This window comes from Sylvia atricapilla, chromosome 6, assembly GCF_009819655.1.
Source record: "Sylvia atricapilla isolate bSylAtr1 chromosome 6, bSylAtr1.pri, whole genome shotgun sequence".
Lineage (NCBI taxonomy): Eukaryota > Metazoa > Chordata > Aves > Passeriformes > Sylviidae > Sylvia > Sylvia atricapilla.
This window is the reverse complement of record NC_089145.1, coordinates 51,217,786-51,242,206: the sequence shown is the minus strand read 5'-3', so window position 1 is coordinate 51,242,206 and position 24,421 is coordinate 51,217,786. Positions and strand designations below refer to the sequence as shown.

At 35.6% G+C, this 24,421-nt stretch overlaps 1 protein-coding gene across 1 annotated transcript in view; it reads right to left on the bottom strand.

The window, feature by feature from the left end:
- EFCAB11 (EF-hand calcium binding domain 11) overlaps positions 1-24,421 on the bottom strand; it is a 53,127-nt gene that overhangs the window by 25,170 nt on the left and 3,536 nt on the right. Inside the window, 1 exon segment of the mRNA XM_066322203.1 lies at positions 19,220-19,306. Coding sequence (XP_066178300.1) covers positions 19,220-19,306 — 87 coding nt within the window.

Below are 24,421 nucleotides of genomic sequence, written 5' to 3'. Positions count from 1 at the left end.
TTGCTGTAGAGAGAAGAAGATGGAAGGAGAAGGCATCTCGCTTTAGCTGTACTTCTTCCTCAATGTTAGCATAAAAAATGGGTAATTATTTCCTTTTCTGCTGGTCTTCAGTGTTTCAAGGTTTTTTCAGTGCCCAGCTTTATGTAACTGTGTAGCAAGACCAACTGCAGGTTAGTACCAGGTCTCCAAAGACAAAACTGCAAACTGCCTAATTTTAGCAGCAAGGGTGCAGTAATTTCAGTTTGTACTTTACTTTGCTTTCTGAGTAGAGTTAATGAAGGTGAGGCACACACAGAACCTGAGGCAAAATACAAACCCCCATGTAATTATTTCAGAAAGATGGCAGGAACCACGCAGTGGCTCTGAATTTGTTTCCTTTCACTAAAGGACATAGACCCATGCATGCTGAGTAATAGAACCATGATACTGAACGTCTTTGAAAATGGATGTTGTAATGGTTGGTTAAACAGGGGGAAAAAGTACCTGTCCAAGAAAAAGAGAATGACTTTGGGGTCCCTATATCTGTCAACGCTCATAAACTCTGTGTTCAGTTTATGCTTCACCCACACATTTTATGTGTTATCTTCCGTATGTCTCATTTCTGTGACTCAGTTTTTGATCTGTCAAATGAGAATGAAACCCCATATTTATTTTCCTTCTCACTTCCCTCGGCTCTGGTATGATTCCATTTGAGAATATAACAATGTAAAGAACCTGGCTATACTGTCATATTTCATATTGCCTCTAAATGGTAGCTGTAAAAAGCATGGTCTTTCCTGTAACTTATAAAACATACTAATGGTACTTCATAATGGTCCAGAAAGCTCAGTTTTGAGCCAAAGATGAATACTAGACACTTCAGAAACTTGTTAACCAAAGAGCATTATTAAAATTATAATTAAATGTCATTCCTTTTGAGCTACATGAGATGGAAACTCTCAAGGGCACTTATGCCTCATTGTTGGTATGTGACCTTGAATTTAAAGCAGATGGTTGGTTGTGACCCAGATCTAGAAATGATATATTTGCATCTCACTGGACTGTCTCACTAGCACCTTTTACAGTGCTGCTGCTAGGAGAGGTCTTGGCTACATGTCTACATCATCCTGTGAGCCTGCAAAAAGGGCCTGAGAAGTATCCTGAAGACATTCTCTGAGAATGGTGAGCTATGCCTATGGATATGCTTAGTAGCTAGGTACACCATTACACACACCCATATAGGCTGTCTAAAGGGATATCAGAGAGATTAATAAATTAATCTGACCAATGACAAGTGTTTCTAAAAGCAAAATGAATGAATTAGTTGCCTTCTGCTACTGTAAATGCTGGCCAGATGAGGAAAGGCTGAGATGACCAGGTTTGTTCAGACTTGAGGAAAGAAGCCTTAGAGGAAACCTTATTATCATCTTCCAGTAGGCAGAGGACAGCTGCAAACAAGATGGACACTCTCTTTTTACAAGTAACTACATAGATAAGATGAGGGGTAATGGGTACAAGTTACTTCTAAGGAGATTCAAATTTGTCACAAAGAGAAATTTTTGCACAATGAGAAAAAATCAGCCCCTAGAATAATCTTCCCAAGGAAGTGGTGGATTCCCCAGTGATGGACACTTAAAAGATCCAGATAGATAGGATGTTAGAGCAAGTTACCTAGACTCTGCTTTTGCCAATAAAGGTTGGAAGAGATGATCCTTGAAGTCCCTTCCAACCTGGTATACTATGTACATGGTAGAGTTCTTTAAGATAATATTATACTGAAATCACCCTCTAGGAGTAATATAAAATTGGATTCCCATTCAAAACCCAAAACTTCACTGGCTACTTTGCTATTCAACAGCAGAAAAATTAGCCATCATATGGGTCCAGGAATGGACACAGAAGCATCACAGTTCTACTTATTCTGTCCTTGGTAAGGACTTTCATAAGCTGCAATTATCACAAGATCGATTATTCCCTCCAAGCAATGAACATGGCTATGTCTGCTTTAACAAACATATTTTTAAGGAATCTCTTTCTTCTTAGGTTAGTTTCTACAACAGGACATTTGTTATTTTTTGAGAGATTTTTACTATTAAAAAATATTTTTTATCAAACAAGTCAAATGAAAGAGAAGGTGAGGGTTTGGTAAATTCCTCTTGTCAACTCCATAAGAACTAATACTTCACAGAATTTTTACCTTAAACCTAAGCCAAAAGTCTGGGTATTTTATTTTGCACCTGTGAAAGTGGAGTCTCACCTGTGTTTCTTAATGTTTCTTAAAGTTCAGAGCAGCATTTGTTAACCAATTGATTTTTGATTCAGCCTATGCTGAAGTAACAGTGCAGCTGTTAAAATCAATGGATCTCAGTCAGGAGTGCAAAACTGATTTATCTACATACAGGCCTCCAATCAGAATATATATTTGTACAAGATTTAAATACAGATTGAAAAGTCAAGATCAGAAGTCAAATCCAAACTAGTCAGTCACCATGGCAGAACAGTTTTCTGCTTGCTGTTTTCTCTAGGCAACAACATGAGTGTGAGATGGCTAAGGTTTGGTAGCACAGCCTAAGCAGCTACATATTCATTTAAAACTGGTGAATTCTGGCACAAATTCAGATAAAGATTGAATTTATACACAAGACTGATAAAGGCTTGGCTTTCTGACCTCAATAAAAGCTGTTACATCTGAAAAACCTTCAGGTTTTCCAACTGCACCAAGTTTTTTATAGAAAATATTATTTACATCTGTCAGTGCTGACATTTGGCCATTCTCTCAGTATATCCAGGAAAGCTGAAAGCTAGCTCCCAACTCTAAGAACTTTTATGATCCTTAGATATGGAGAAGCTTTGTTTCAACATTCATAGCATAACATTCCTACACCTTCCAAATCCGCAAACAAGAGCAAAGAGAAAAAAACTAAGGCAAAAGAAAATACTTTCCTCATCCAAAGAATACTTAAAAGATGACAGATATTTTACCATGAGATCACCACATTTTACTTCTATGAAATGAAAGAATAACATCTTTCTTATACAAAGAGATTTGTGATGCACTGATGAGGCATTTTTTTATGAAGTTTCCACTAATCAGGTTCTCCACAGCTATATCTTATTCTACCTTTGATTAAAAAATACTCTATCTTCCACTAATGTTTACAGAGAAGAAAAAAAGGCTAATATTTAATAGACTGGATTTTTTTGGAATTCTTAACTATATTTGAAGATAGTTATGTGAACAGCTGTACTAGAAGATGTTTTATCTAAGTATTAAGAAATAAGGTTTTAGAAGAAAAAACATGGACACACTCTTTGGCGAAGTGAATCAGAGACAGGCAAATTGGATTCTTGCTAAAAAAGAATGGTATTATTTCAAATGCTCATTTCCTAAGTAACTGAAGTAATTAAAACTCTGTGATAATTCTATGTTGCCAAAGAAAATTTTATTGTATTTTCCATTTTGTGGGAGTGTTTTACTTTTTTTTATAGTCAATTCACATTTTCAAATTTATTTTTCCTTAGAGAAAGCTCCATTATAGTGAGACAATATTACAGAGGAAGTTGCTGCCGATTTTTTTCTAGCTAATGCTACAGGGAAAAAAATCTGTCTACAAAGAATAAAAAAAGTTTCAATATTTCTCTCAACATTCTTTAAATCTGTTTTTTCCTCCATCCTTGCTTTTCTCATCTTTTTTGCATTTCTGGTTAATATCCATACCATGCCATGCACATGCCTTTTTCCTTTAATTACTTTTTGTACTCACTTGTTCATCCACACTTTTACTGCCTGTTGCTAAGCAACATGCATAACATTAGGATATACATTAATTTCTCTTTGAACACATTCCACTTCCTGTTTGTGTCATTCTTTTCCAGTATTTTATTCCATTCCATCCTGCTGTTATTTCCACTTTTTTCACACCTTTTTCAGAGTAACTCGCCTAAGAATACCCAGGCAATTTTAAAAATTATTCCTAAACAGCCAATGTCATACAGAGTTCATGGTACTTCTTTGATTTTTATCTCTAATTAATTAAAAAGAAAGATAATGCATGAAATATTCTGTATGAAAAAATGTATCTATTAACTTGGATACAGGTGCAAAGTCAAGAATACAAAATAGATAAAAACCTTCAAAAACAGACCTGCAGGAAGGGTAGAAGACATGATGAGGAGGTACCCAAGATGGACCTTGTTTCATGAATATGACAGAGTCATGGCGGTAGAGTAGAGTAAATCTGATGTAGTTAAGACACAGGAGCAAAGGTAGGAGTTAAAATACAGGATGTTTTGGGTGAAACAATTGCTTCATCCATTAGGAAACAGAAAACTCTGGTACCATATGTTTCTTTCAAGATACATAGAATAACAAGCAAAATAACGTCAGTAAGCTTTCTCTGGATGAATGTTAAGACTTCCTGTAGAGACATCACAGTTGTATACTTCCAACATTCATATTAACATTAAAAACAGAAAAATCTTGGCCATAAATATCACAGAATATGAAAGAAATTTCAGTCACCTCTCCTGTAACTCTATTCATTTTTGTTCTCTGACATTCTTTTAGAGTCATTGAATATTTTAATAAATTCTCTTCAAAAGCCACTCAGGGTTATAGCAAGCTAGGAAGGGGTTAATAAGGTCCTAAGAAATTAGCCTTGCCAATATTAGATGCTGTCAGCAACAATCCAATTGTTTCTTCTAGAAAAAATTACTTGGAAGAGCAGAAACAAGATGTTTAATGAGTGGAGAAATAATGAATCTAGCCTTCCACAGTCTTACTGCATCTACCTATGGCAATAACCTGATTCCTCAGCGACTTCCAATTTTACAATATTTCTGGTTCTCTTCATGCTTCTCCCCCTTTTTCCTTGTTGCTTGGTTAGTAAGAGACACTATATGCCATAACTCTTTGAAGATTTAGCTATGTTAAAAAATTATATACATGCAAAAAATGATAAATACAGCCTTAACAGATAATTTGCTTCTATTTCTCAGACTAAATTTCTGCCTCAGCTGGAAAACAAAACATGTTGATGAATTACAGAAACTTAGGAAGGTTTAGCTTCTATTTGTCTCTAGTTTGGTTGAAATTGGACAATGTGTTAAAAATAATTAAGACAGGATAGGCAGAAAGTATGAACACATTAAAATTACTCCCCTAGAAAACCATAATTGTATACAGTGAAAGAAAAAAATAGCATTGATCAAAAATCACCATATAGAATGAAAAGCCAAGGTGTCTCCCTACTCTAGAGTAGGCAGCATGTTGCAATTTGCTCCTGCTACCTCCTCTTAAGTCTTTCTTCTACATGTCAGCACATACACAGTCCCTTCACAGGAGTTTTAACTTTGCCTTTAACTTGGCACTGAATTATACAATAAAGATTGACCTCTTAAATCAATACTATATTCAAGCACTGACAAAAGTATTCTGTACCCTTGTGTGAAAGTATGCCAAATGGCACCATCCGCAGGCAACGCACAAGGTCTTTAATAAATTGCAGTCGTATGATATGTCAGTCTTGAATCACTCTTTTGACACAAAGAAGAAAGCTTTATTCTTTGGCACAGAACTTTATCTCAACCAACTTTTTCTATTTATTCAGAAAATCTTGTTCTACTTAAAGCATTAAAGCATTAAAACATTAAAAGGGCTCAGGAGAAACGTGGTAGATACCAGAAATTCCATTGATAAAACAATTTCACCCAAGATTTTCTCTAACACATTCATATGGGAACATGGTTTGGCAGCACTAGCCTCAGCAAACAAGCCAAACAAATCAAACGTTCCATATCCCTCTGGTCACCAAAGGTATATCACGACTGGATGTGGCTGGACATCTGCCATCATGGATTTTCCTGAGTTTTCAGAAGTTTAAACTCAATCTAAATGAACTTAAAAACCAACAAGAATGCTTCATGACTCCCTATTAAAGCTGCAGGAGTAGATAATATTTTCTGTAACATCTAAAAGTGTCTTATATTATTGGCTTGGTTTTGGCAGAGATAATTTTTTCCTGGCCACTGGTACAGTGCTGTGGTTTGGATTCAGTATGAGAATCATGTCGATAACACCCTGATGTTTTAGTTGTTGCTGTGCAGTGCTTGTCCTAAGTCAAGGACTTTTCAGTTTCCTGTGCTCTGACAGTGAGCAGGTGCTCAAGAAGCCAGGAGGGAGCATGGCCAGGACAGGGTACCTGAACTGGCTAAAGGAATTTTCCATACCATAGAGCATCATGCCCAGTACATAAACTGGGGGAATTGGCTGGGAGAGGCCAATCATTGCTGGGGAACAGGCTTGGCATCTCTCAGTGGCTGGTGAGTGACGGTAGGGAGCATCACTTGTTCCTCTCTTGTGTTATTCCTCTCTTTCTCCTTTTTTTTTATTATTAGAATTATTTTCCTTTGTTTCAATAATCAAACTGTTCTTATCTCAACCTGATTCACCTCCTCACTGGGGGTGGAGTGACCAAGCAGCTGTGGGATACTTAGTTTCCAGCTGGAATTAAACCATGACAGTTATCAAGCCACAAGACTATGAAAGAAATCACATGAGACCAGGAGGCTGTATATGATATCTTGTTACATTGAAAGTTCATGAAAATTTGAAAATGAAATAACATATGCACTAAATAAGTAATAAACGCATATAAGTGCCTCTGTAGGCTTCATTATGCATTCATGATAACATCATTTCAATTCATGCCAGTAAAAAATATCCTAATCAAGTTTCATAAAAACCTTTTGATAAAGTTTTATGGCATTGTTACTATATTCCTTGACATTAATTATTGAGTTCTGGACTTAAAATAGAATTTGTTGTTAGAAAAAACCCTAAATTAACAAAAGAATAGGAAGAAGGTATTTTCAGCTTCTGTGTAGATATTCCACTCATAAAAGTGCAAGTATAAAGCAAGATAAAGCACAAAAATATCCACTATTACAAGCCATTACTACAAAGAACTGTTAACTTGTAAGAACAGCATTTTCCAAATTCATTAAAGTCTAACTACAGACACTGCTCAGGGGAAATCAATGATCTTTGAGTCCTGATAATATTAGTCACTTGACTTCAGAAGCTACTAAAATTCATACTCTCCTGAGTTATCTGTAGGCATGTATGTGAGGTATGACTATTGCTTACTCTCTTCTAAGTGACAGACATCAGCAAAAGAAAAAGGAAATTCACTATGAGAGAGGGCTGATGGTGAAAATCCTGCAGTCCTAAACAGTCAGGATTTTAAACGCATCAGAAACAAAGGAATGAGTCTGTAAAACAGTATGGCTGTGCTACATCCATGAAAACAAGCATAGCACACATTTATCAAGAAAAATAGAAAAAAGAACATCAAGGTGAGGGCCAGAGAAGAAATTAGTTAATTAAGTCTTTTTATTGAAATATATCTTTGACTCCTTACTGTCCATTTTACTAGATGACTCCAGACATGACTCCATTTGAAGTGTTTATGAAGCACAGTTTGTCAGCACACAAATGTTTGTCTGAAGAATGTAATAACCTTCCAACATAAGAAGCCAGGAGGAAAAGAACAAAGAGTAGATGTTCTCTCTCTTTCAAATAAAACATAACATGCCCTTTAAAATTACACTAAAATGCTATTTTTTTCAAAATTATTATTTTTTCACTATAAAATTAATATCAATATTTTAAAATCTATTAGGCCCTTAAATGGAAATAATACTTATGCTCAAAAATTCTAGTCATAGTGTATTATGTATATTCATGCATAAGCAGAAGATAATTCCACTATGTATTTACATTCTCTAACTTAGGTAAAGAATTAATATTGCATTTGGCATTGTAGTGCATATGCCATATTAATGTTACTCAGGGGAGAAGAACCTAGCAGATAAAAACCAATAGAAGGAAGAAGAGATTGGCTGCCAAGTCTGTGATTTAGATGTGTAAGACAAACATCTTAGTATTTATTAGATTAAGCAAGACACACAGTTAGTTGCAGTAGACAAGACAAATCAAAGCTATCTGTCAAGAAAACAAGGGCTGTTAATTTGCTCATTTCCTAGAATTATTTGATTCCAAAAGAGATTACACAGTACTAGGAGTTTATAATCAGGGGACAAAGACACACACATATAACACAGTAGACAGACTGACTAAGAATATGCTAAAAATAAAAATCCTTAATACAAGGTAGTTACCAAAAAATCATTATTTTGCTTTGGTAAATGTACTCACTAGTTAAATTACAGAGATCATTGATTGCTTTCTCAACAGCAAAACAGCATTCTGAATATGGGAATTGGCTTGCTTTCAGCAATACTCATAAATAGCTTGGAGAATAAGACTTTGAATCATAAAGAACTCGAAATAATTTCTTTACCTCTTTCTGCAGGCCATTTGGCAATATGAAGTGTTGGGTTGTCTTGACAGGAAGATCTGAATTTGTCTCTGTATGCATTTTTGAGTGTAGGAATACAACCTCTGCATGTGTATGAGCAACCCAGGGCTGTTCTCTACTGCTTGAACAGTGCACACATATTCTAATGCCATCTACTGATTCTGACAACAGGGTTTCAACAGTCAGTCAAGCAATTGACTGAAACATGACAATTAAAACATTGGTTTTCCTGAAATGGCTCTAAATTTTCCAAACCAATTATTCTTGTAGTTCTACAATCAAATTCTATAAAGAAAACACTTGGACTGGTACAAAACACTCCATAATGGATAAAACACACAACACTATTTATCAAGGAAGACTTGATAAAGTCTAGATTGTTTGCAGCCAGTTGGAACTGGAGAAGGAAAAAAAGAGGGGAATCTCTGCTTCTAAGCTAACCAACAATCTGGGTATCAGCAAAGTGCCTTAAAGCTCTAAGCTTATTGGTACTTGATAATTATCTTAGAGGAAAACATCCTGAAAGAGAAAAAAACCCAGATCCAAATTATTGAATGAATTTGTCAACATTTAGAGTTTGTTAAACACAGGTATCTATCACAGGAATACACCCGATCCCACACCAAAAAAAAAGATTATGTCATGCCTAGTAGTCCTGACAGAGGACCTAGACCATTGGTGCTACGTCAGATTTTTACAAAAGGATCATTTTGTCCTGTTAGTATCTATCTGGGTCCAAATTCAAGTAATGAGGCCATATCAGATTATTCCCATGCCATATCATGTCATGATAGAATTGGAAATTTAAACCTTCAACAGCATTGGCAGGGTCTGATAATAAATAAATAAAAGGAATTGATTTAGAAGGTCTATGCAGAGAATTCAATTTCAGTTGTTCAATTCTTGGATACAGAACCTGAACAGGGACAGTTCCTGACTGAAATGGAATTTTGAGGAACTAGGGAAAAAGAATGTTTTTCAACAGCAACATTGCAATAACAACAGGATATCTGATGAGTAAGTAACTTTCTCCCCCATTACCTGCCTATCACAGTGGGCATCATCAGATGTTCCAAATATATAATAATTATGGAGCACTTCACTTGATAACAAGTTTTTTTCTATTCCTAGTTAATAGCCAAAATGGACAAAGAAATACATATCATAAAAAACATTTGTGAATTCATAGGGACGGGGTGCGATGGGATGAAGAACTAAAAAATTTTAAGACATTAGACAACCAAAGACCAATAAGGTGAGAAATTGCCATGAAAGACTTATTTTTGCAAAGGAAGAGAGAATTTAGTGTGAATCAACTTTACCTACAAGTTATTTTTCCTACAATGACTGCTGCGTATAAACACATTGAAGAAATCGGACCCAATTTCTGGCCCCATCTGAGAGAAAGAAATCTAGAGTGGGGCTATTCTCAACAATGAAGATTTTTTTCCTCACATTCAGCCAGAATTTTCCCCGACACAATGTGCACACACTGCCTCTTGTCATGGTGCATCATCACATACTGGACTCCTCTTCCGTAGAATCATCAATGTACCAAAATGCAAGATGAAGAATGTGCTCAAGTGAAAATGCAATCTCATTTTTCTAGGAAACCATGATTAAAAAGGAACATTCTCTTGACCATAAGTTTATTTCAAGAGAATTTGCATAAGGTATAAGAGATATGGACAAAAAAAATCAGAGGATACATTTCAAAAATTCAGATATTGCCTTAAACTTCCAGGATTTATGGCATTATGCTTTTCAAACTTCTGAGGGAAATATTACAAGAAAAGAACATTCCATATCTAACAATTCTGGAAATAGTTGAACTACCAGTTCCTGATTCTTTGTATGCTTGTATGTTATGACTGACAAAATACAGAGTTTGATGAAATCTTTGTCCAACGCATCTCCATAGTTGGGTCTTCATGAGGTCTTCCTTCCATTGAGACTCTGTGGTGCTTGCTAAGATTCATTAACTCATACAACACCCCTATCCTCCATTGGGGCACTTGCAGCATCTTTCTCTTCTTCTTTGCTCACCTATTTTTATAAAACTTTCAGAAGTAAAATTCTCTCTTTTATCTCAGCTCTCACTGAAACCAGCCTGTAAGCTCCACTGGTATCAGTTAGTGGACACGCATTATTCTATAAGCCTCATAAGAAGACAGTCAAAAATCCCACAAAAATTCTTGTAAAGTTGAAATAGGAATGTTTTAATAAACTTCGTTCCATTCAGGAATATAAGGATTGCTAAAGGCACATACATCATTTAAATGCTATTAATAACATTGTTAATTTAAACAAAATACTAAAAATGAAGGGACAGCACACAGCTGTGTTAAAAAGAGTACATGTTGTGACTTTAGTTTATTAAATTAAATAATAACTTAGTTTGTCACATTAAAAACAAGTGCTGTCATCATTTTAAACTACCACTTAAATTTTGTTAGGACGTAGTGTTACAATATCCCCTTTTTAATTGTGTTACATTTTTGATGCTGATTAATTTTCTAAAAATGCAGCAGAGATTGCAAGAGAAAAGAAAAAAATCCAAATCCAAAGAAAACTAGTTAACTATTTGACCTAAGACTGTTCTTTTATTATGCCATAAACTGGCTCATTTTTATTTTTGGCATGTTTTTATTCTACTATAAAGGGACCCTGGACTTTGCAAACACTCCTTTGCTACTGCAAAGGAGTTATTGCTATTTATATTATTCATACTATTTGGACTATATTATTCTACTGTATTCTCTGTGGGTTTTTTCCTCAGTCTTTAATAACACTGGTGGACCTTGGGCAGCTCAGGCCCTTGACTCGAACGACCACAAGTGTGGGAAAAGTGACTTTCCATTTGTGGATATGCAAATTGTAAGGGAGCTGTTGTATTGGCTGAATGTTCACAGGTACATGAGGCCTGATGGGATTAATCCCAGAGTTCTAAAGGAACTGGCAGATGTTATGGCAGGATTCCACTCTGTCATCTGCCAAGGATCTTGGGACTCTGAGGAGGTCCCTGCTGGCTCAATGCTAGCCCATGTTATTCCTATCTATAAAAAGGCTGTGAGGAAAGATGAAGGAAACTACACTTAATCTAAACTCAGTTCTCAGAAAAATTATTGAGATCATCATACTGGGTGATATTGAAAGGTATTTAAAGAATACCACAATCATCAGGCACAGTCAGTGCAAGTTCACATGGGGAAAGTTTTGTTTAAACAATTTGATACCCCTCTATGATATGGTCACCCACCTAGTGGATGAAGGGGAGGTAGAGGATGTAGTTTTTCTGGATTTTAATAAGGCCTTTTATATTGTTCCTCTCAGCTTCCTTCCAGACAAATTATCCAACTGTGGAATTCTCAATTTAGAATTAGTACACAGTTTCATTGTGTACTAGGTGAAGAAGTTATTGAAGGGCTGAGCTCGAAGGGTTGTAGTAGAAGGGGCTGCATCTGGCTAGTGCCTGATCACCAGTGATGTGCCTCAGGTTCAATTCTAGGGCTAGGTCTGTTCAATATATTCATCAATTATCTAGATGCAAGAGTTGAATGCACCAGTAGCAGGTTTACTGATAACACCAAACTGGGAGGTGCTGTTGACTCTCTTGAGGAACAGAAGACATTGGCAGAGAAATTAGATACATTGAGGCTTTGCACAATGACTGATGGGAGGAAATTGAACATGTCAACAGCCCAAATTCTGCACTGGGACAGAGTAGGACCAGGGACTAGTAGAGACTGGGAGAGAAGTGGCTGGAGATCAGCCCTGCAGAGAGGGATGTGGCCGTGCTGGCTGGCGGCAGCTCAGTGTGTCAGCCATGTGTCCAGGCAGCCAGGAAGGTGAGCTCTGTGCTGGGGTGCATCAAACCCAGCACAAACAGCTGCTCAGTAGAGATGTTATCCTGCTGTGCTCAGGTGGTCCTGCGCCTCACAATTTAGAATGATGTGAAGATCCCTGAATGTGTCCAGAGGAGGACAAAAAAACTGGAAACAATGTCCTTGTAAAGAGCAGCTAAGGACTTTGGGCTGGTCTGGTTTGGAGAAAGGGAGGCTGAAGGATGACCTCATTGCTCTCTGAAGATGAGAAATGGAGAGGGAGGTGCCGACCCCTTCTCTTTGTGACCCAGTGACAGGACATTTGAATGGTTCAAAGCTCCATCAGGGGACTTTAGACTGGGCATTCTTTACCAAGAGAGTGGTCAAACCCTGCAGCAGGCTTCCTAGAGAGGTGATGGATCACCTTTTCAGTCTATCAGCACACATCACAAATTTCAATTCAAATAGAAGATGCAGTTTATATTGAAAATAAATCTTTTGTTCTTAATTCTGGAGAAAAATCTGCTTTTTATAAAATATATGTTCTGAAAGAGCTCAAGTAATAACTTTCCATTCAGGGTAAAGGTTCAGCTTTGGATGAAAATGAGCATGAATTGCTGTCATCTAATGGCTGTTTAATCATTCATTTGAAATGAGTTTGGTTGGGTCAGTCTTTTTTCCAGTTTCTATCATCCAATGCAATTAAAAAATCATCAACATCTGTGTGGGTAGTCCCTGTAAAAACATCACCAAACAGAATAAATATAAGCTATTGCTAAAAGAGCTGATTCACATTTGAGGCATGTTGGCAGGTGTACTCCTATTACTACAGATGTTGATCATAATAAAAAAAATAATAATCTTTGATGTCTATTTTATAGCTTCTGCACATTCTAATAGTTTTATTATGTCACAGTTTTATCAAATCTGAAAAAAAATAGCTTAAAAGAAGAGTCCTGAGGATATGACCAGCTAAGCACTTCCTATGGCATTCACATATTTTAATAAGTTGCATTACTATGAATGTATTATGGCAACTGACCACATGCATATCCCTACTTGCAGCAACACAAAATAAAAAGGATTCACAATAAACAAGAACGGTCTCTGTTAAAATAATTTACTCTGAAGCTCAAGGACCAATGAAAGAAGGTCAGTGTGAAAGGCAGGAGTGATAACTAAAAGGTAGGAACCAGTGATTTTAAAACTTGTTCGGACATACCCTCAAAAATAGAAAAAGCGCAAATTTAAATTTTAAATATGAACTTAATTTAAATTAATAACTTAAAATATTGAAATATTTATTTCATGTAATAATTTTTCTCCAATTAGAAAAATGTATGTTGAACTATTTAGAAGGAATAAATGTGTGTGTGGCACATTGCATGACATTCATATGCTAGGTGTTGCTTTCAGACCTGAAAAAATACATACCCGTTGTACTTATGCAAAATTTTCTTCAGAAAAAAATGATAAGCAAAAAAGTTCAGATTTTTAAATGAATTTTCTGTAGGATTGGGATAACAGACTTGGGTTATAACCGCTAAAAATTCTACTTAAAATTTTTGTTAGGATCATTTTGTATCAGATTAACCTATAGTTGTAGTGACAGGATAGGGGCCATAGTTTTAACTGTTAAGCAAAATGACACCTGCTGCAAGAAAGAATTTTTACAGCAAGGGTTAAGACACACTGGAACAGGTTGCTCAGAAAAGTTGTGGATTTCCCACACCTGGAAATCCTCAAGGCTCTGATCAACCTGGTCTACTGGAAGGTGTCCCTGCCCATATCCAGGGAGTTGGACTAGATGATGCTTAATGGTGCCCTTCCATCCTAAACCATTCTATGATTCTTTGACATCATGCTCAGCAATTAAAATCTGGGGAAGAGATAAGGAAGGAAGGAAGGGAAGTTTGTGGTTATGGAGTTTATCTTCCCAAGTAATGATTAGCTGTGCTGCTTTCCAGGAAGCAGCCAAACATCTGCCTGCTGATGAGAGTAGTGAATAAATTCTATATTCTGCTTTGCTTGCATGCACAGCTTTGCCTCACTCATTAAAGTGTCCTCATCACAACCCACGAGTTTTCTTGCTCTTGCACTTCTCTCCTCTGCCCCACTGTAGGGACAGTCAGTGAGTCACTGGCTGGCGTCAATCCACCACAAATAGCAAAGTAGGTTGTTAAGTAATTGGATGACAGAATTGGCAACAGAGTTGGAGACAGGAAAAGCAAAACAAAACTCATCAAGACTACTACTACCCAAAAGACATATAACACCTATCTATAGGTGTTATAAGTCATAATGTTTTCTTGCAAAGTATCACCCCACTTATGGAGAACCTGGAACACATACACAATTAATGTGCTGGTTCCCTGTGCAATGAATTCTGAAACAGATATTGCCTCAAAAAGGAACTTGTGTTAAGGTACAGCTTATCAATACAATAAACATTCAATTTGACTCTTGTTCCCCATAAAACCCTCAGTATTTTTTAGGTAAATTATGAAGATCTTCTTTTACATCCCAAATTCCTCCCTCATAAGGGTGAAACAGAGTGGGTATTTCAAGACAGCTGTTGGATTTTTGTCCACTTCACAAATACCAGCTAAGAACAGGTAGAAGAGTCTGATTAATTTTTCTTTCTGTCTTCCTTGGGTGGGATACTAGTTAGAGAAAATCATTGTTAAGTCTAGTCCCTGACAGGAAATGGTAAAATCAGGATGCTGAGACGGGTCACTTACATTCGGATTTTACCAATGTTAGGGCAATGGTATATTATTTTTGGGCATAGGACAAGCTTTTAACCCATGACTGAAAAAAAAAAAAATACCCTGACATGCACAGGTAGAGAAAAAAAATGGATCTTTTCTATTAGATATGGTTCTCAAGAGATAAGGAAAAAGACTTGTATAGGTGATGAAGTGTGATAATATGAAAGGCTGCAAGACAGTTGCTTAAGAAACAAGAACAACAAAGGGATAAACTACTGCAGGCATCACCAGAGCTGGAATGACATTGTACTGTGTACTATGTTTCCATAGCAACTAGCCATAGGAAGATGAATGTCTCATATTCACTGTGCTCTGCAGTACATGTCTATAAATCAAACTTGCATAAAAGAGCATAAGATTTCTTCCATGGGGTGGCTCTGAAAAACAGGTTATTTTCTCATTACTAGATAATTACATGAAAGAAATATGAGACAATTAGGTCATTCCTTTGTATGGAAAGTACCAATACATACTAAGGTACTAATATACCTCTACTGTGAGATACTATCAATCTAAAGGCACAGTAGCATAAAAAGCCAATCATTAATGCCTTCTTTTCTTCCTTAAGGTCTGAGTTATGCTTGCTAGCTTTAAAAACTGTATGAGAATTTCCTGTCCACTTTTGGTTTGCAAGACATTTTTCATCATTTATAGGTTCATCCACATTCACATGGGGTTGGTTTTCAGCTTACTTCTGTTTCTATTCCCATTATCATGCTCTGAGGCTTTAGCATACAAATAAACTATTTTTCTGAGCAAATGTTACAGCTAGGACAAATATTTTAGCAGCATCTGTAATTAATAATAGTGTATAATTTAAATATTACATTCATAACAAGAAAATAAAACAGTACCTAAAGTAGTTTCTCAAGAATTTGAATCCCACATTAAAAGACAACATGTTCACTTGCAGAGGGCTATTTATCACAAATAATTGTTGCAAAGGACTTGACACAGTTCATATACATGTATCTACATAAATATCAGCAGCACTAGTATAAAGCAATTCTTCTGTGTGCTACCCATTATAGAGAACCCCCCCGACGAAAGAACATAGCATGTACCTTAGCAGCCACTTCTGCAACTCCTGTGTCAATGCTGAGGTTTTATGGTAGAATGGCATTCTAATCAGGTGCACAATAAACCCTTGATCATTTTGTTGAGTGACTGCAATATTAGATCAGAAAAAATGTTACTCTACTGCTCAGGCAAGATTATGGTCAGTTAATACAATCAAATATAAACTGAAAACCTGTCCACATTCTCCAAACTTCAGCAACAGCTGTGTGCAGTGTATTACTGACATTTGTAAGAAAACAACCCCTGAGGAGAAAGAACATCTACACTAAGTATTATTTTATCAGTATGAGATAAGATTAGATATGGTCCTCAATAGATTTCAGTAAACTCAGTACAGCCACCACTAGTAAGAGGCCACAAACTCTGCAGTGAGTTTGGAAGGAGTGAGGCTTATCAGTCTTTGTCTGAACTTGTTTGACCTGCCCTGGAGAGTCTACTTGCTTTATCTGTTGCCACAGTTCTTTCAAGGACCAGGTGGCTATGTCTAATTTATTCTCCTTAACTTTATACAGGATAAACATAGCTTTAAACAGATACTAGTAACAAGAATTTCTTCTATGTAAAATGATATATTTATGTAGAGAAATATAGGTCTGGCATGACAGCAGATATAAAGACATGGCATATGGAGTAGTAAAGGCATGGGATGTTAAGATACAGGGCACAGGCTAACAATGGAGGACAAAAAAACTCACTTATGGTCAGTTAGAGATATGCAGACACAGGAATTGGACAAAAATATTTTTACAGGTGACAGAGCAAAGAACAAATATCTGAAATATATAATATGTGCCATATACTGGAGATTGGGATCAATGTGGGGTTGCAGACGTCAGAAGAAAAAAGGTCTAAACTGAGTGGGCAACCACATTTAAATAATGTGAGAGAGAAGAAAACATGAATATTATACTCCTTCTGGTGAATAAGTTGGGACAACAGTAATTCACTCTACCATGCCTGCACTGAACCTGTCAGCCTGAGGACAGAGCAACAGTGGAAGATTTAGAATAACCACAGAGAAAGGGATAGGTAGTAGGAGGTGCATAACATGATTAACTGCATTGAGACATTTTGCTGCATAGTATTTTTTATCCTTTGGGGTTTTTTTCAAATACTAAATATGTAATAAAAAAATTCTTTTATTAGATTGCTGAGATTTTAGTACATAGTAAAGATCAATATTTGTTTTAAGTATCAGGTGGGTCTCCTTTGGAGCCATGTAAAGATTTTAAGCATAACAGCTCTTTACAAGTAGGTTGGAAGAATAATCCAGAATAATCCATTATTCTTTCTCGCTATATTATATTCAACATTAAAAGATTTCTTTATATTAATAATGCATATACATGAACAATAAATAAAAGGATTCCATTTTCAAGCCTCAAATTTGTTAAAATTAGTTCAACGTGTATGGTTGCCCTTATTATGAGCATTTTGCATACCTACAAATCAAGTCTACTTTCTCTGAAAACTAAATTACTCTGGTGGGGCCCTTCATTCTCCATGCAAATCAATTACTGGTATTATATCCTCCTCTATATATATATCCTATATATTATATCCTCTATATATGTGTTCTGCATAGCTTGAATACACTTGTTTTCAATGTTACATCTCAGAATATGTTGAGATCCATAGCAGAAAATTCCCTGCTCTGTATGGTAAGTAGACAAGCTAAGTATCATGAATGTGCCTTTAACTTTTTCCTACTTCCCTTCTATTCCTGACTTTGTGACACTGGCCACAGACTTTGCTTATTCTGTAACATTTTACCTAATTTAAAGTATAAGAAAATAAGGCATGCAAGGATGCATTCCAAATTAAAGGCACTGGTAGCTGACAAAGTTTGAAGACAGCATTTCCACAAAAGTGAAAATTTTATAAATAAACATAAAAACCCCTTTTCATTTAACAATATCACAGACCTCTAAAATATACAAATGAAGCTTTTTTCCCCCCTTGTCGCAATATTTACCTATGTTTTACTTTAGACTTGGAATACTTTTTCAAGTTGAATTTCTCAGTCTTCATCACTGACTGTACTATGGGGAACATTACAGTGCTCACAGTATACAAACTGCATTTATTCCAGATGCAATTAAACTGAAGATACACTCCTGGCATGCACCCAAAGGACTCCACCCCCTAGGGACCATTCAGTCTTGTTGACCAGACTAGAATTAGGCCAAGTAACCCTCTCAATACAGATATTGGGCTCCCATCAAAAACTTCTTGCACTACAGACCTGATCCCTGTGTGCTGTATTAATTGCTAATACACAGATAATATTAGAATCCACATTTGATCAGCCATCACATGTAAAAATGGTAAAGATCTTTTAAGTATTATATATCGTTTTGCTTACCATAAAAGAAATATTTTAAAATTATGTTCGGTCACAAAATTTAGTTTTTATCTCTGTGGTAAAAAGAGGAAAGAACAAGAAATGTACCTACAAATACGAAAATATATATGCTTAATTTGCTACAACTATCTATTATAATAAAGATTCTGTGTCACAAATGCATAAAACTTCTGACAAATATCTGTGTCCAAAATATTTCTTATGGCTTTTTTCATAGTCATTATCCCATTGTACAGATCAATTTAGGACAAAATTTTCCTAAATAAAGCTCAACATCTATACTTCTGAGCCAATCTCACCTTGCAAGAAATCTCACCACTATTACTCTGCAATATGTACTCCTGTTTAACTAAATTTTTTTCAAGATAGCTCTTGAACACCGACTTCCTGATTAGAGGAGGAAAATGTAAAAGCAAATAGTTTCAATAAATAAAATAATATATATAATAAAATAATAAATATAATAATAAAAGTTTCAATATTCAAAGCTAGTCACTAATTGGTTTTGTCACAGCTCTTCTTCAATCAATGCAAAACCAACAGAACTTCTTAAGAAACAGTACAGGCAACAAATTACCTTCTGTACCTGTTAATATATATTATTTAGTTATTATTTTTTAATCCTATTTATAAATTTTCAATCAATTATTACATTACTTTACACATTAATTTGTGTATAATCTTTATCAGTAAAGGCACTGAAACAGTAATGGTGCTGAAGCTTTTATCTTCAGCTGCATGATAGAATCTAATAATTTCATTAACTGAAACAACAAAAAGACTGCTGCCCAGGAATATGGATCAATTTGTTAATCTTACCTGGTGGCTTCAAATACAATGTTTTCAGATAACTTAGGAGAAATGGAATTGAAAGCTCTCTTGACGTCTTCAAAAGCCAAAAAGCCTCTATTTTTTAGATCAAGATTAGGCAAGAGAAAAATAAGGTAAAACATGGTGTTTTTCAAAAATTACTTAATACAATGTTTGCATGTAAGCTAATCAATTTCCAGTTCTGAAATTATGATACCCTCTAAGTTACAGCATTAGCAAAATGTTTTAGACAGGCTAAAATATGAAGATGAACAATTTAAAACAGATTTTATACTGACTATTCCATTTTGCCACTGTGAACTCTGTTCAAAAGTAATGTGCCTACTCCTACAATTCTCTTATTTAAGTTTTCATTTTAAAAATAGACATTTTGAAAAAATCGAACAAATTGAAAATTTCAAATTTGCAAAGCTTTGAAAATATAGACTATAAGACATTCAAAATTACTTTTCAAATCTATCCTTTTCACTGACAAGTTGGGTATTTTGAACATTGTGTTTCAAAAATTTTTTTTCACGAATGTTACAATCCACTTAGTCAAATTATTTGTTCTGTTTAATCCTGATGAATGCATTATATCAGAGCAATATCAGCTGATCAATCACTTAGGTTATGAATTCACTTCCAAAGTCATCTGGAAAATAAAGCATCTCAAACAAGGCTACTGTAGACTGTGTGCAGCAGACAGCAAGGCAAACAAAAACACGGTGCTTGAAACAGTTAAGTCCTTTAAATTAACTCACTAAAAATAACACTTGAAAAGCTACTTTTAGTTCATGGCAAAAAGCTGAATGCATGCTTATCAGATCATCCCAACATCTGATCAGCCATATGTTTCACTTTTCCTCTTCTCAAGGACCTTAGTCCTGTCTAAGATCAGGAAGAAAAAGACAGAGGATCTGAAAATCCATCAGCTCAGAGGTTCCGATAAAGTGTTCTCTTTTTCAGTTTGGTGATGGGACATCCTCTGTGGTTTAATAGGAATGAGAAACAATCTCCACATCTACTTCCCGGTGAGAATGAGAAAAAAACCCTTGTTGCTTTGGTTTCCCTTCCTCAGTCTGTTATGAGCAGTAAAAAAGATCTATAGCCACAACCAAGGAAATTGGTAAAACTTGTGGCATAAATGAGTGGGGAAATATGAGTCATAGAGAGATAACAAGAGGCAGTAACAGCAAATAGGTGGGGTGAATGGCCAGAAATTTCCTTTAACAGCTGGAGGAGCTCCTACTACCACAGACACAGCTACAGAACACAGCTAGAATGCCACAGTTCACTGACCCTGACTTTGTATGGGATGGCGTCACATCAACACCATTGCCATTAGTCTAGTGCTGCTTTATGCAACTTTGCTGCATCCAGGACGTCTCATCTGTCTATTTCCTTCAGGTGTTCTGTTGTAATTACTTCAGAATTAAATTAACATTTCAAATATTAAGAAGGAAAAAATCCTTATATTGCATATCAAGAGCAGTAAATATTTACTTGTTTTGTTACTGTATAACTGTGTAACCTTCTTTCCGCTCAAAAGATTTAACAAACTTTTCAAACAATGGACCTAGAAAAATGTAAACTTATTTAAGTCTCCCTGCTGAAAAAAAAAAAAAAAATAATTCATTTTTCTCCTTAAAAATATGTACGACTAAGGCCTACTCATTATTAATAATTTTAATTATATAAATAAAAAACCCTGAAATAATAACCTTTAATGTTAGAGCATAATCATGAAAACATTTTAATATAGTTTAATTTTTCTCACATATTTTCTATACTTCAGTATAATGCTTCTGTTTATCTCTACTTTTTTCTTGTTACCTGCCATTGCATGTTCCTTTACATTGGAGAGAAACCTGGACTTTTCTAAGCCAATAACATTTGCATGCCATGGATAAAGATCCATGCTGCATAAACAATCTATCTGGCATCATTCCCAGAAGCAAAGTCTGAAATAATGTATAACCCCAGTGACAGGTTCCTGTGAAACCCATAAGCAAACCGAGTGTAAAACAGAATTGCTTAGTCCTTCTATACGCTATGTGAAAGTCTTTACTTGTGCATTTATCTTACCTTTCTAATGAATGAAAATTAAAGAAATTAAAATGTAAATCTAGTTTGTAAGCTCTTAACTGACCACTTCTTCTAAAATCAAAGTAAAACATAAAAATTAAGAAACAAAAATCTGACCCCCGCAAGTTAAGGCCTCTCCATAAAACATGCAAAAATCCTGATACAAAAATTCAGCAGATGCTTTTTTTCTTTGGAAAAGGGATCCCGCTTCAGCTCAATATGTAAACACAGATGAATACTCTTTTCTCATAATTTTTGATATATGACTTAGGTTCATTTTAAACAAATTAGTTTTCTTGAGAAGGAAAGATGACTCCATCCTACAGGAATTTTTCTTTTATCTGATAACATAACAAAAGCTCTGCACTTCTTTTTCTTTTGATTCATTCATATTCTCTTCTTTCTGCAGTGATTCAAAAGCACAACTCCTTCAGCTCCACCTGCTGTCTCAACTCAAATCTATGTATCAGTGTACAGATCTCCAGTGCCTCTTTGCTTACTTCTTCTTAGAAAATCACATATTAAGAACTATTACCATCTCAGTTTCCAGGATTACACAGTCTTGCTGCTTTCAACTGCTGGTTCTGTACATGCACCATCTCTATAATAACAGAGGCTGCCCAAACATGCTGAACTTGCCTGCATGAGCAGCTTTCCATTCAATTGGATAACTAGGAAGTGAAACGATAAAAAGCAGTATAAGCTTTCCATCCATTTATCCCTTCTCTTTCAGAGTAATATAAGGGCCCAGAAAATTATAGTATACAATTTTCCTTTTATAGAATGACTCCTATAATAGAGTCCCGCCTATTCATTGATTTGGAGAGCTGCCAATTCATGGGCTACTAGAACAGGCTGTAAAGCTATGTCAACACACAAAAAGGACATCTTAAAAATTATAAAATCCATTAGGTATTAACAAATCCATGATCTATCTTTATATCTTAGTTCACTATTTTTGGTTCAGACATTCATGTGATTTTTCTCTTGGAAAAAAAGCCCCAAATCAAATAATAGTTATTTTATATTTGTTGCCTAAATTAAAGATTCACAAGTAAGGGTGTGGCTTAATAAGCATGTGTTCTGGCACCAACACTAGAATAAACAGAATCAGCTTCCATAATACCTTTCAAATACATTGATACAAATACCTGTGGAGTTACGTGGCAAAAGGGAAGATGGAATTTATCAATAAAAGCAACCTCAGTTTCTTGCCACTTCATTTTTATCTGAATAACTTATCCAATAAGATTTGCCACATGACCCCACAAACAGAAGTTTGAGTGTAATTGGTAACATCAGGGACAACAAAACCCAAGCAGAACTACATAAATGAGAAGCTTACTTATTGAATTATGGCGTAGGACTCCAGTATTTTCCCAAGTTAATAGTGGATCATTATTAAAAAACTCACAGAAATTCTCATCACTTACCAGCTTGAACACTAAAAATTACTAAATACTTTTTTCTGCCATTAATCAATATAATGTTGCTATTAAGAAATACCACTTTGAGTGGCAAGAATAAGTTCAAGCTAAATGCAACATAGAAGCACTAAAAGTATTACAAAACTATATGAAATCTCTTTAATAGACACAGACAGCTCATTTATAGAACAAAGATTAGAATCATAAATAGCACCATTTAGGTTGGAAAAGACCCTTAAGATCTTTTACACCAACTGTTAAGCCAGCACTGCTTTGTTCACCACTAAACCATGTCCCTAAGTACCACATCTACATGTATGTTAAATACCTCCACAGTTTTCACCACTTCCCTAGGCAGCCTGTGCCAATGCTTCACAGATCTATCAGTGAAGATGTTTTTCCTAATATACAGCCAACTTCAGGCCATTTTCTCTTGGACTCTTGCTGGTTGTTGGGAGAAGGGACTGACCCTCACCCAGCTACCAGAATAAGGTCTTCCCTGAGCTCCCTCTTCTCCAGGCTAAAGAATCCCAGTTTCCTTAGATGTTCCTTCTATGACTGACTCTCCAGACCCTACATCAGCTTCATGATTTGTACATATTATACAATGGTAGCAACTATGGCATTTAAGTAAGAAAATATTTCATTCCAATTGAAATAAAACTACCTTTTTATCCAAAAAAGAAGTACATATGTAGTCCTAATAGAGTCCTAATCAATATCAAAATCTCAGACTCAGTATGTTTAAACAAAGATGCTTAACTTTATAAAGATTTGAGTTCTTTATACACAAAGAAACCACAATATTCAAATCTAACTTCTGGAGCATCAGCACCCGCATCTGTTATTTCCTCTAAACAATGAAAGAAATTTCTGTTTTAATATTCAGATTTGAAACCATATTTACTGAAGACTAGCTGGATCAAAATTAATTTGGTAAATCTGTCTAAAACGAAAACTTGAATAAAAATATAGAAAAAATGAGGACAAAATGCATAACATATTTGCATCATTTATGCTTCTACAGTTTTTCTGAAACCCATCTTATTTTATGTACTATATATTTCCTTTAGCATCTTTCAATAGGTTCTTACCTCACAACTTTATCTGACAATCTCACAACTTTATCTGACAGAAACACTGGAATGACACTTACACGTTGATTAGCAAATTTCCAAGATTCACTAATATTAGTGTATTACCAGGGTTCATTAATAGTAGAAAAACAACAAGCTAAATTACACGATGAAAACAATTAAAGATTTTTCAGCAAAACACCTTTGAACAATGTAAGGAATACAAAGGGAGCATATAGCCCAGTAAAGCAGGGAGGTCCACTTTGAGCTGTATTTATATAGTTTTTTGACATGACTGAGTGCTCATGAGTCTAAACCCCCACATCTGTGTCATCAGAGTACAAGACTGTACATTGCTGCAGCACTGAGACAGCCACCTGAGGGGACACCACATGTGAGCAGATTTCAGAGCAACCTAAGCTTATTCCACTCTGGAGAAAGGACAAGCCAAACATGACAAGACCACTTAAGCCAAGGCAGTACGTTCCACCTGGCCTGCAGCACTTTCCCCATGACCACGCCAGGTATATACCAGACTAGGGAGTCCTGCTCAGAAAGCTTTGGTAAGATGTGCCAAGAGAGCAGCTGGAAGCAGCCTTGAGCTCAGACTGCCCTTCCTT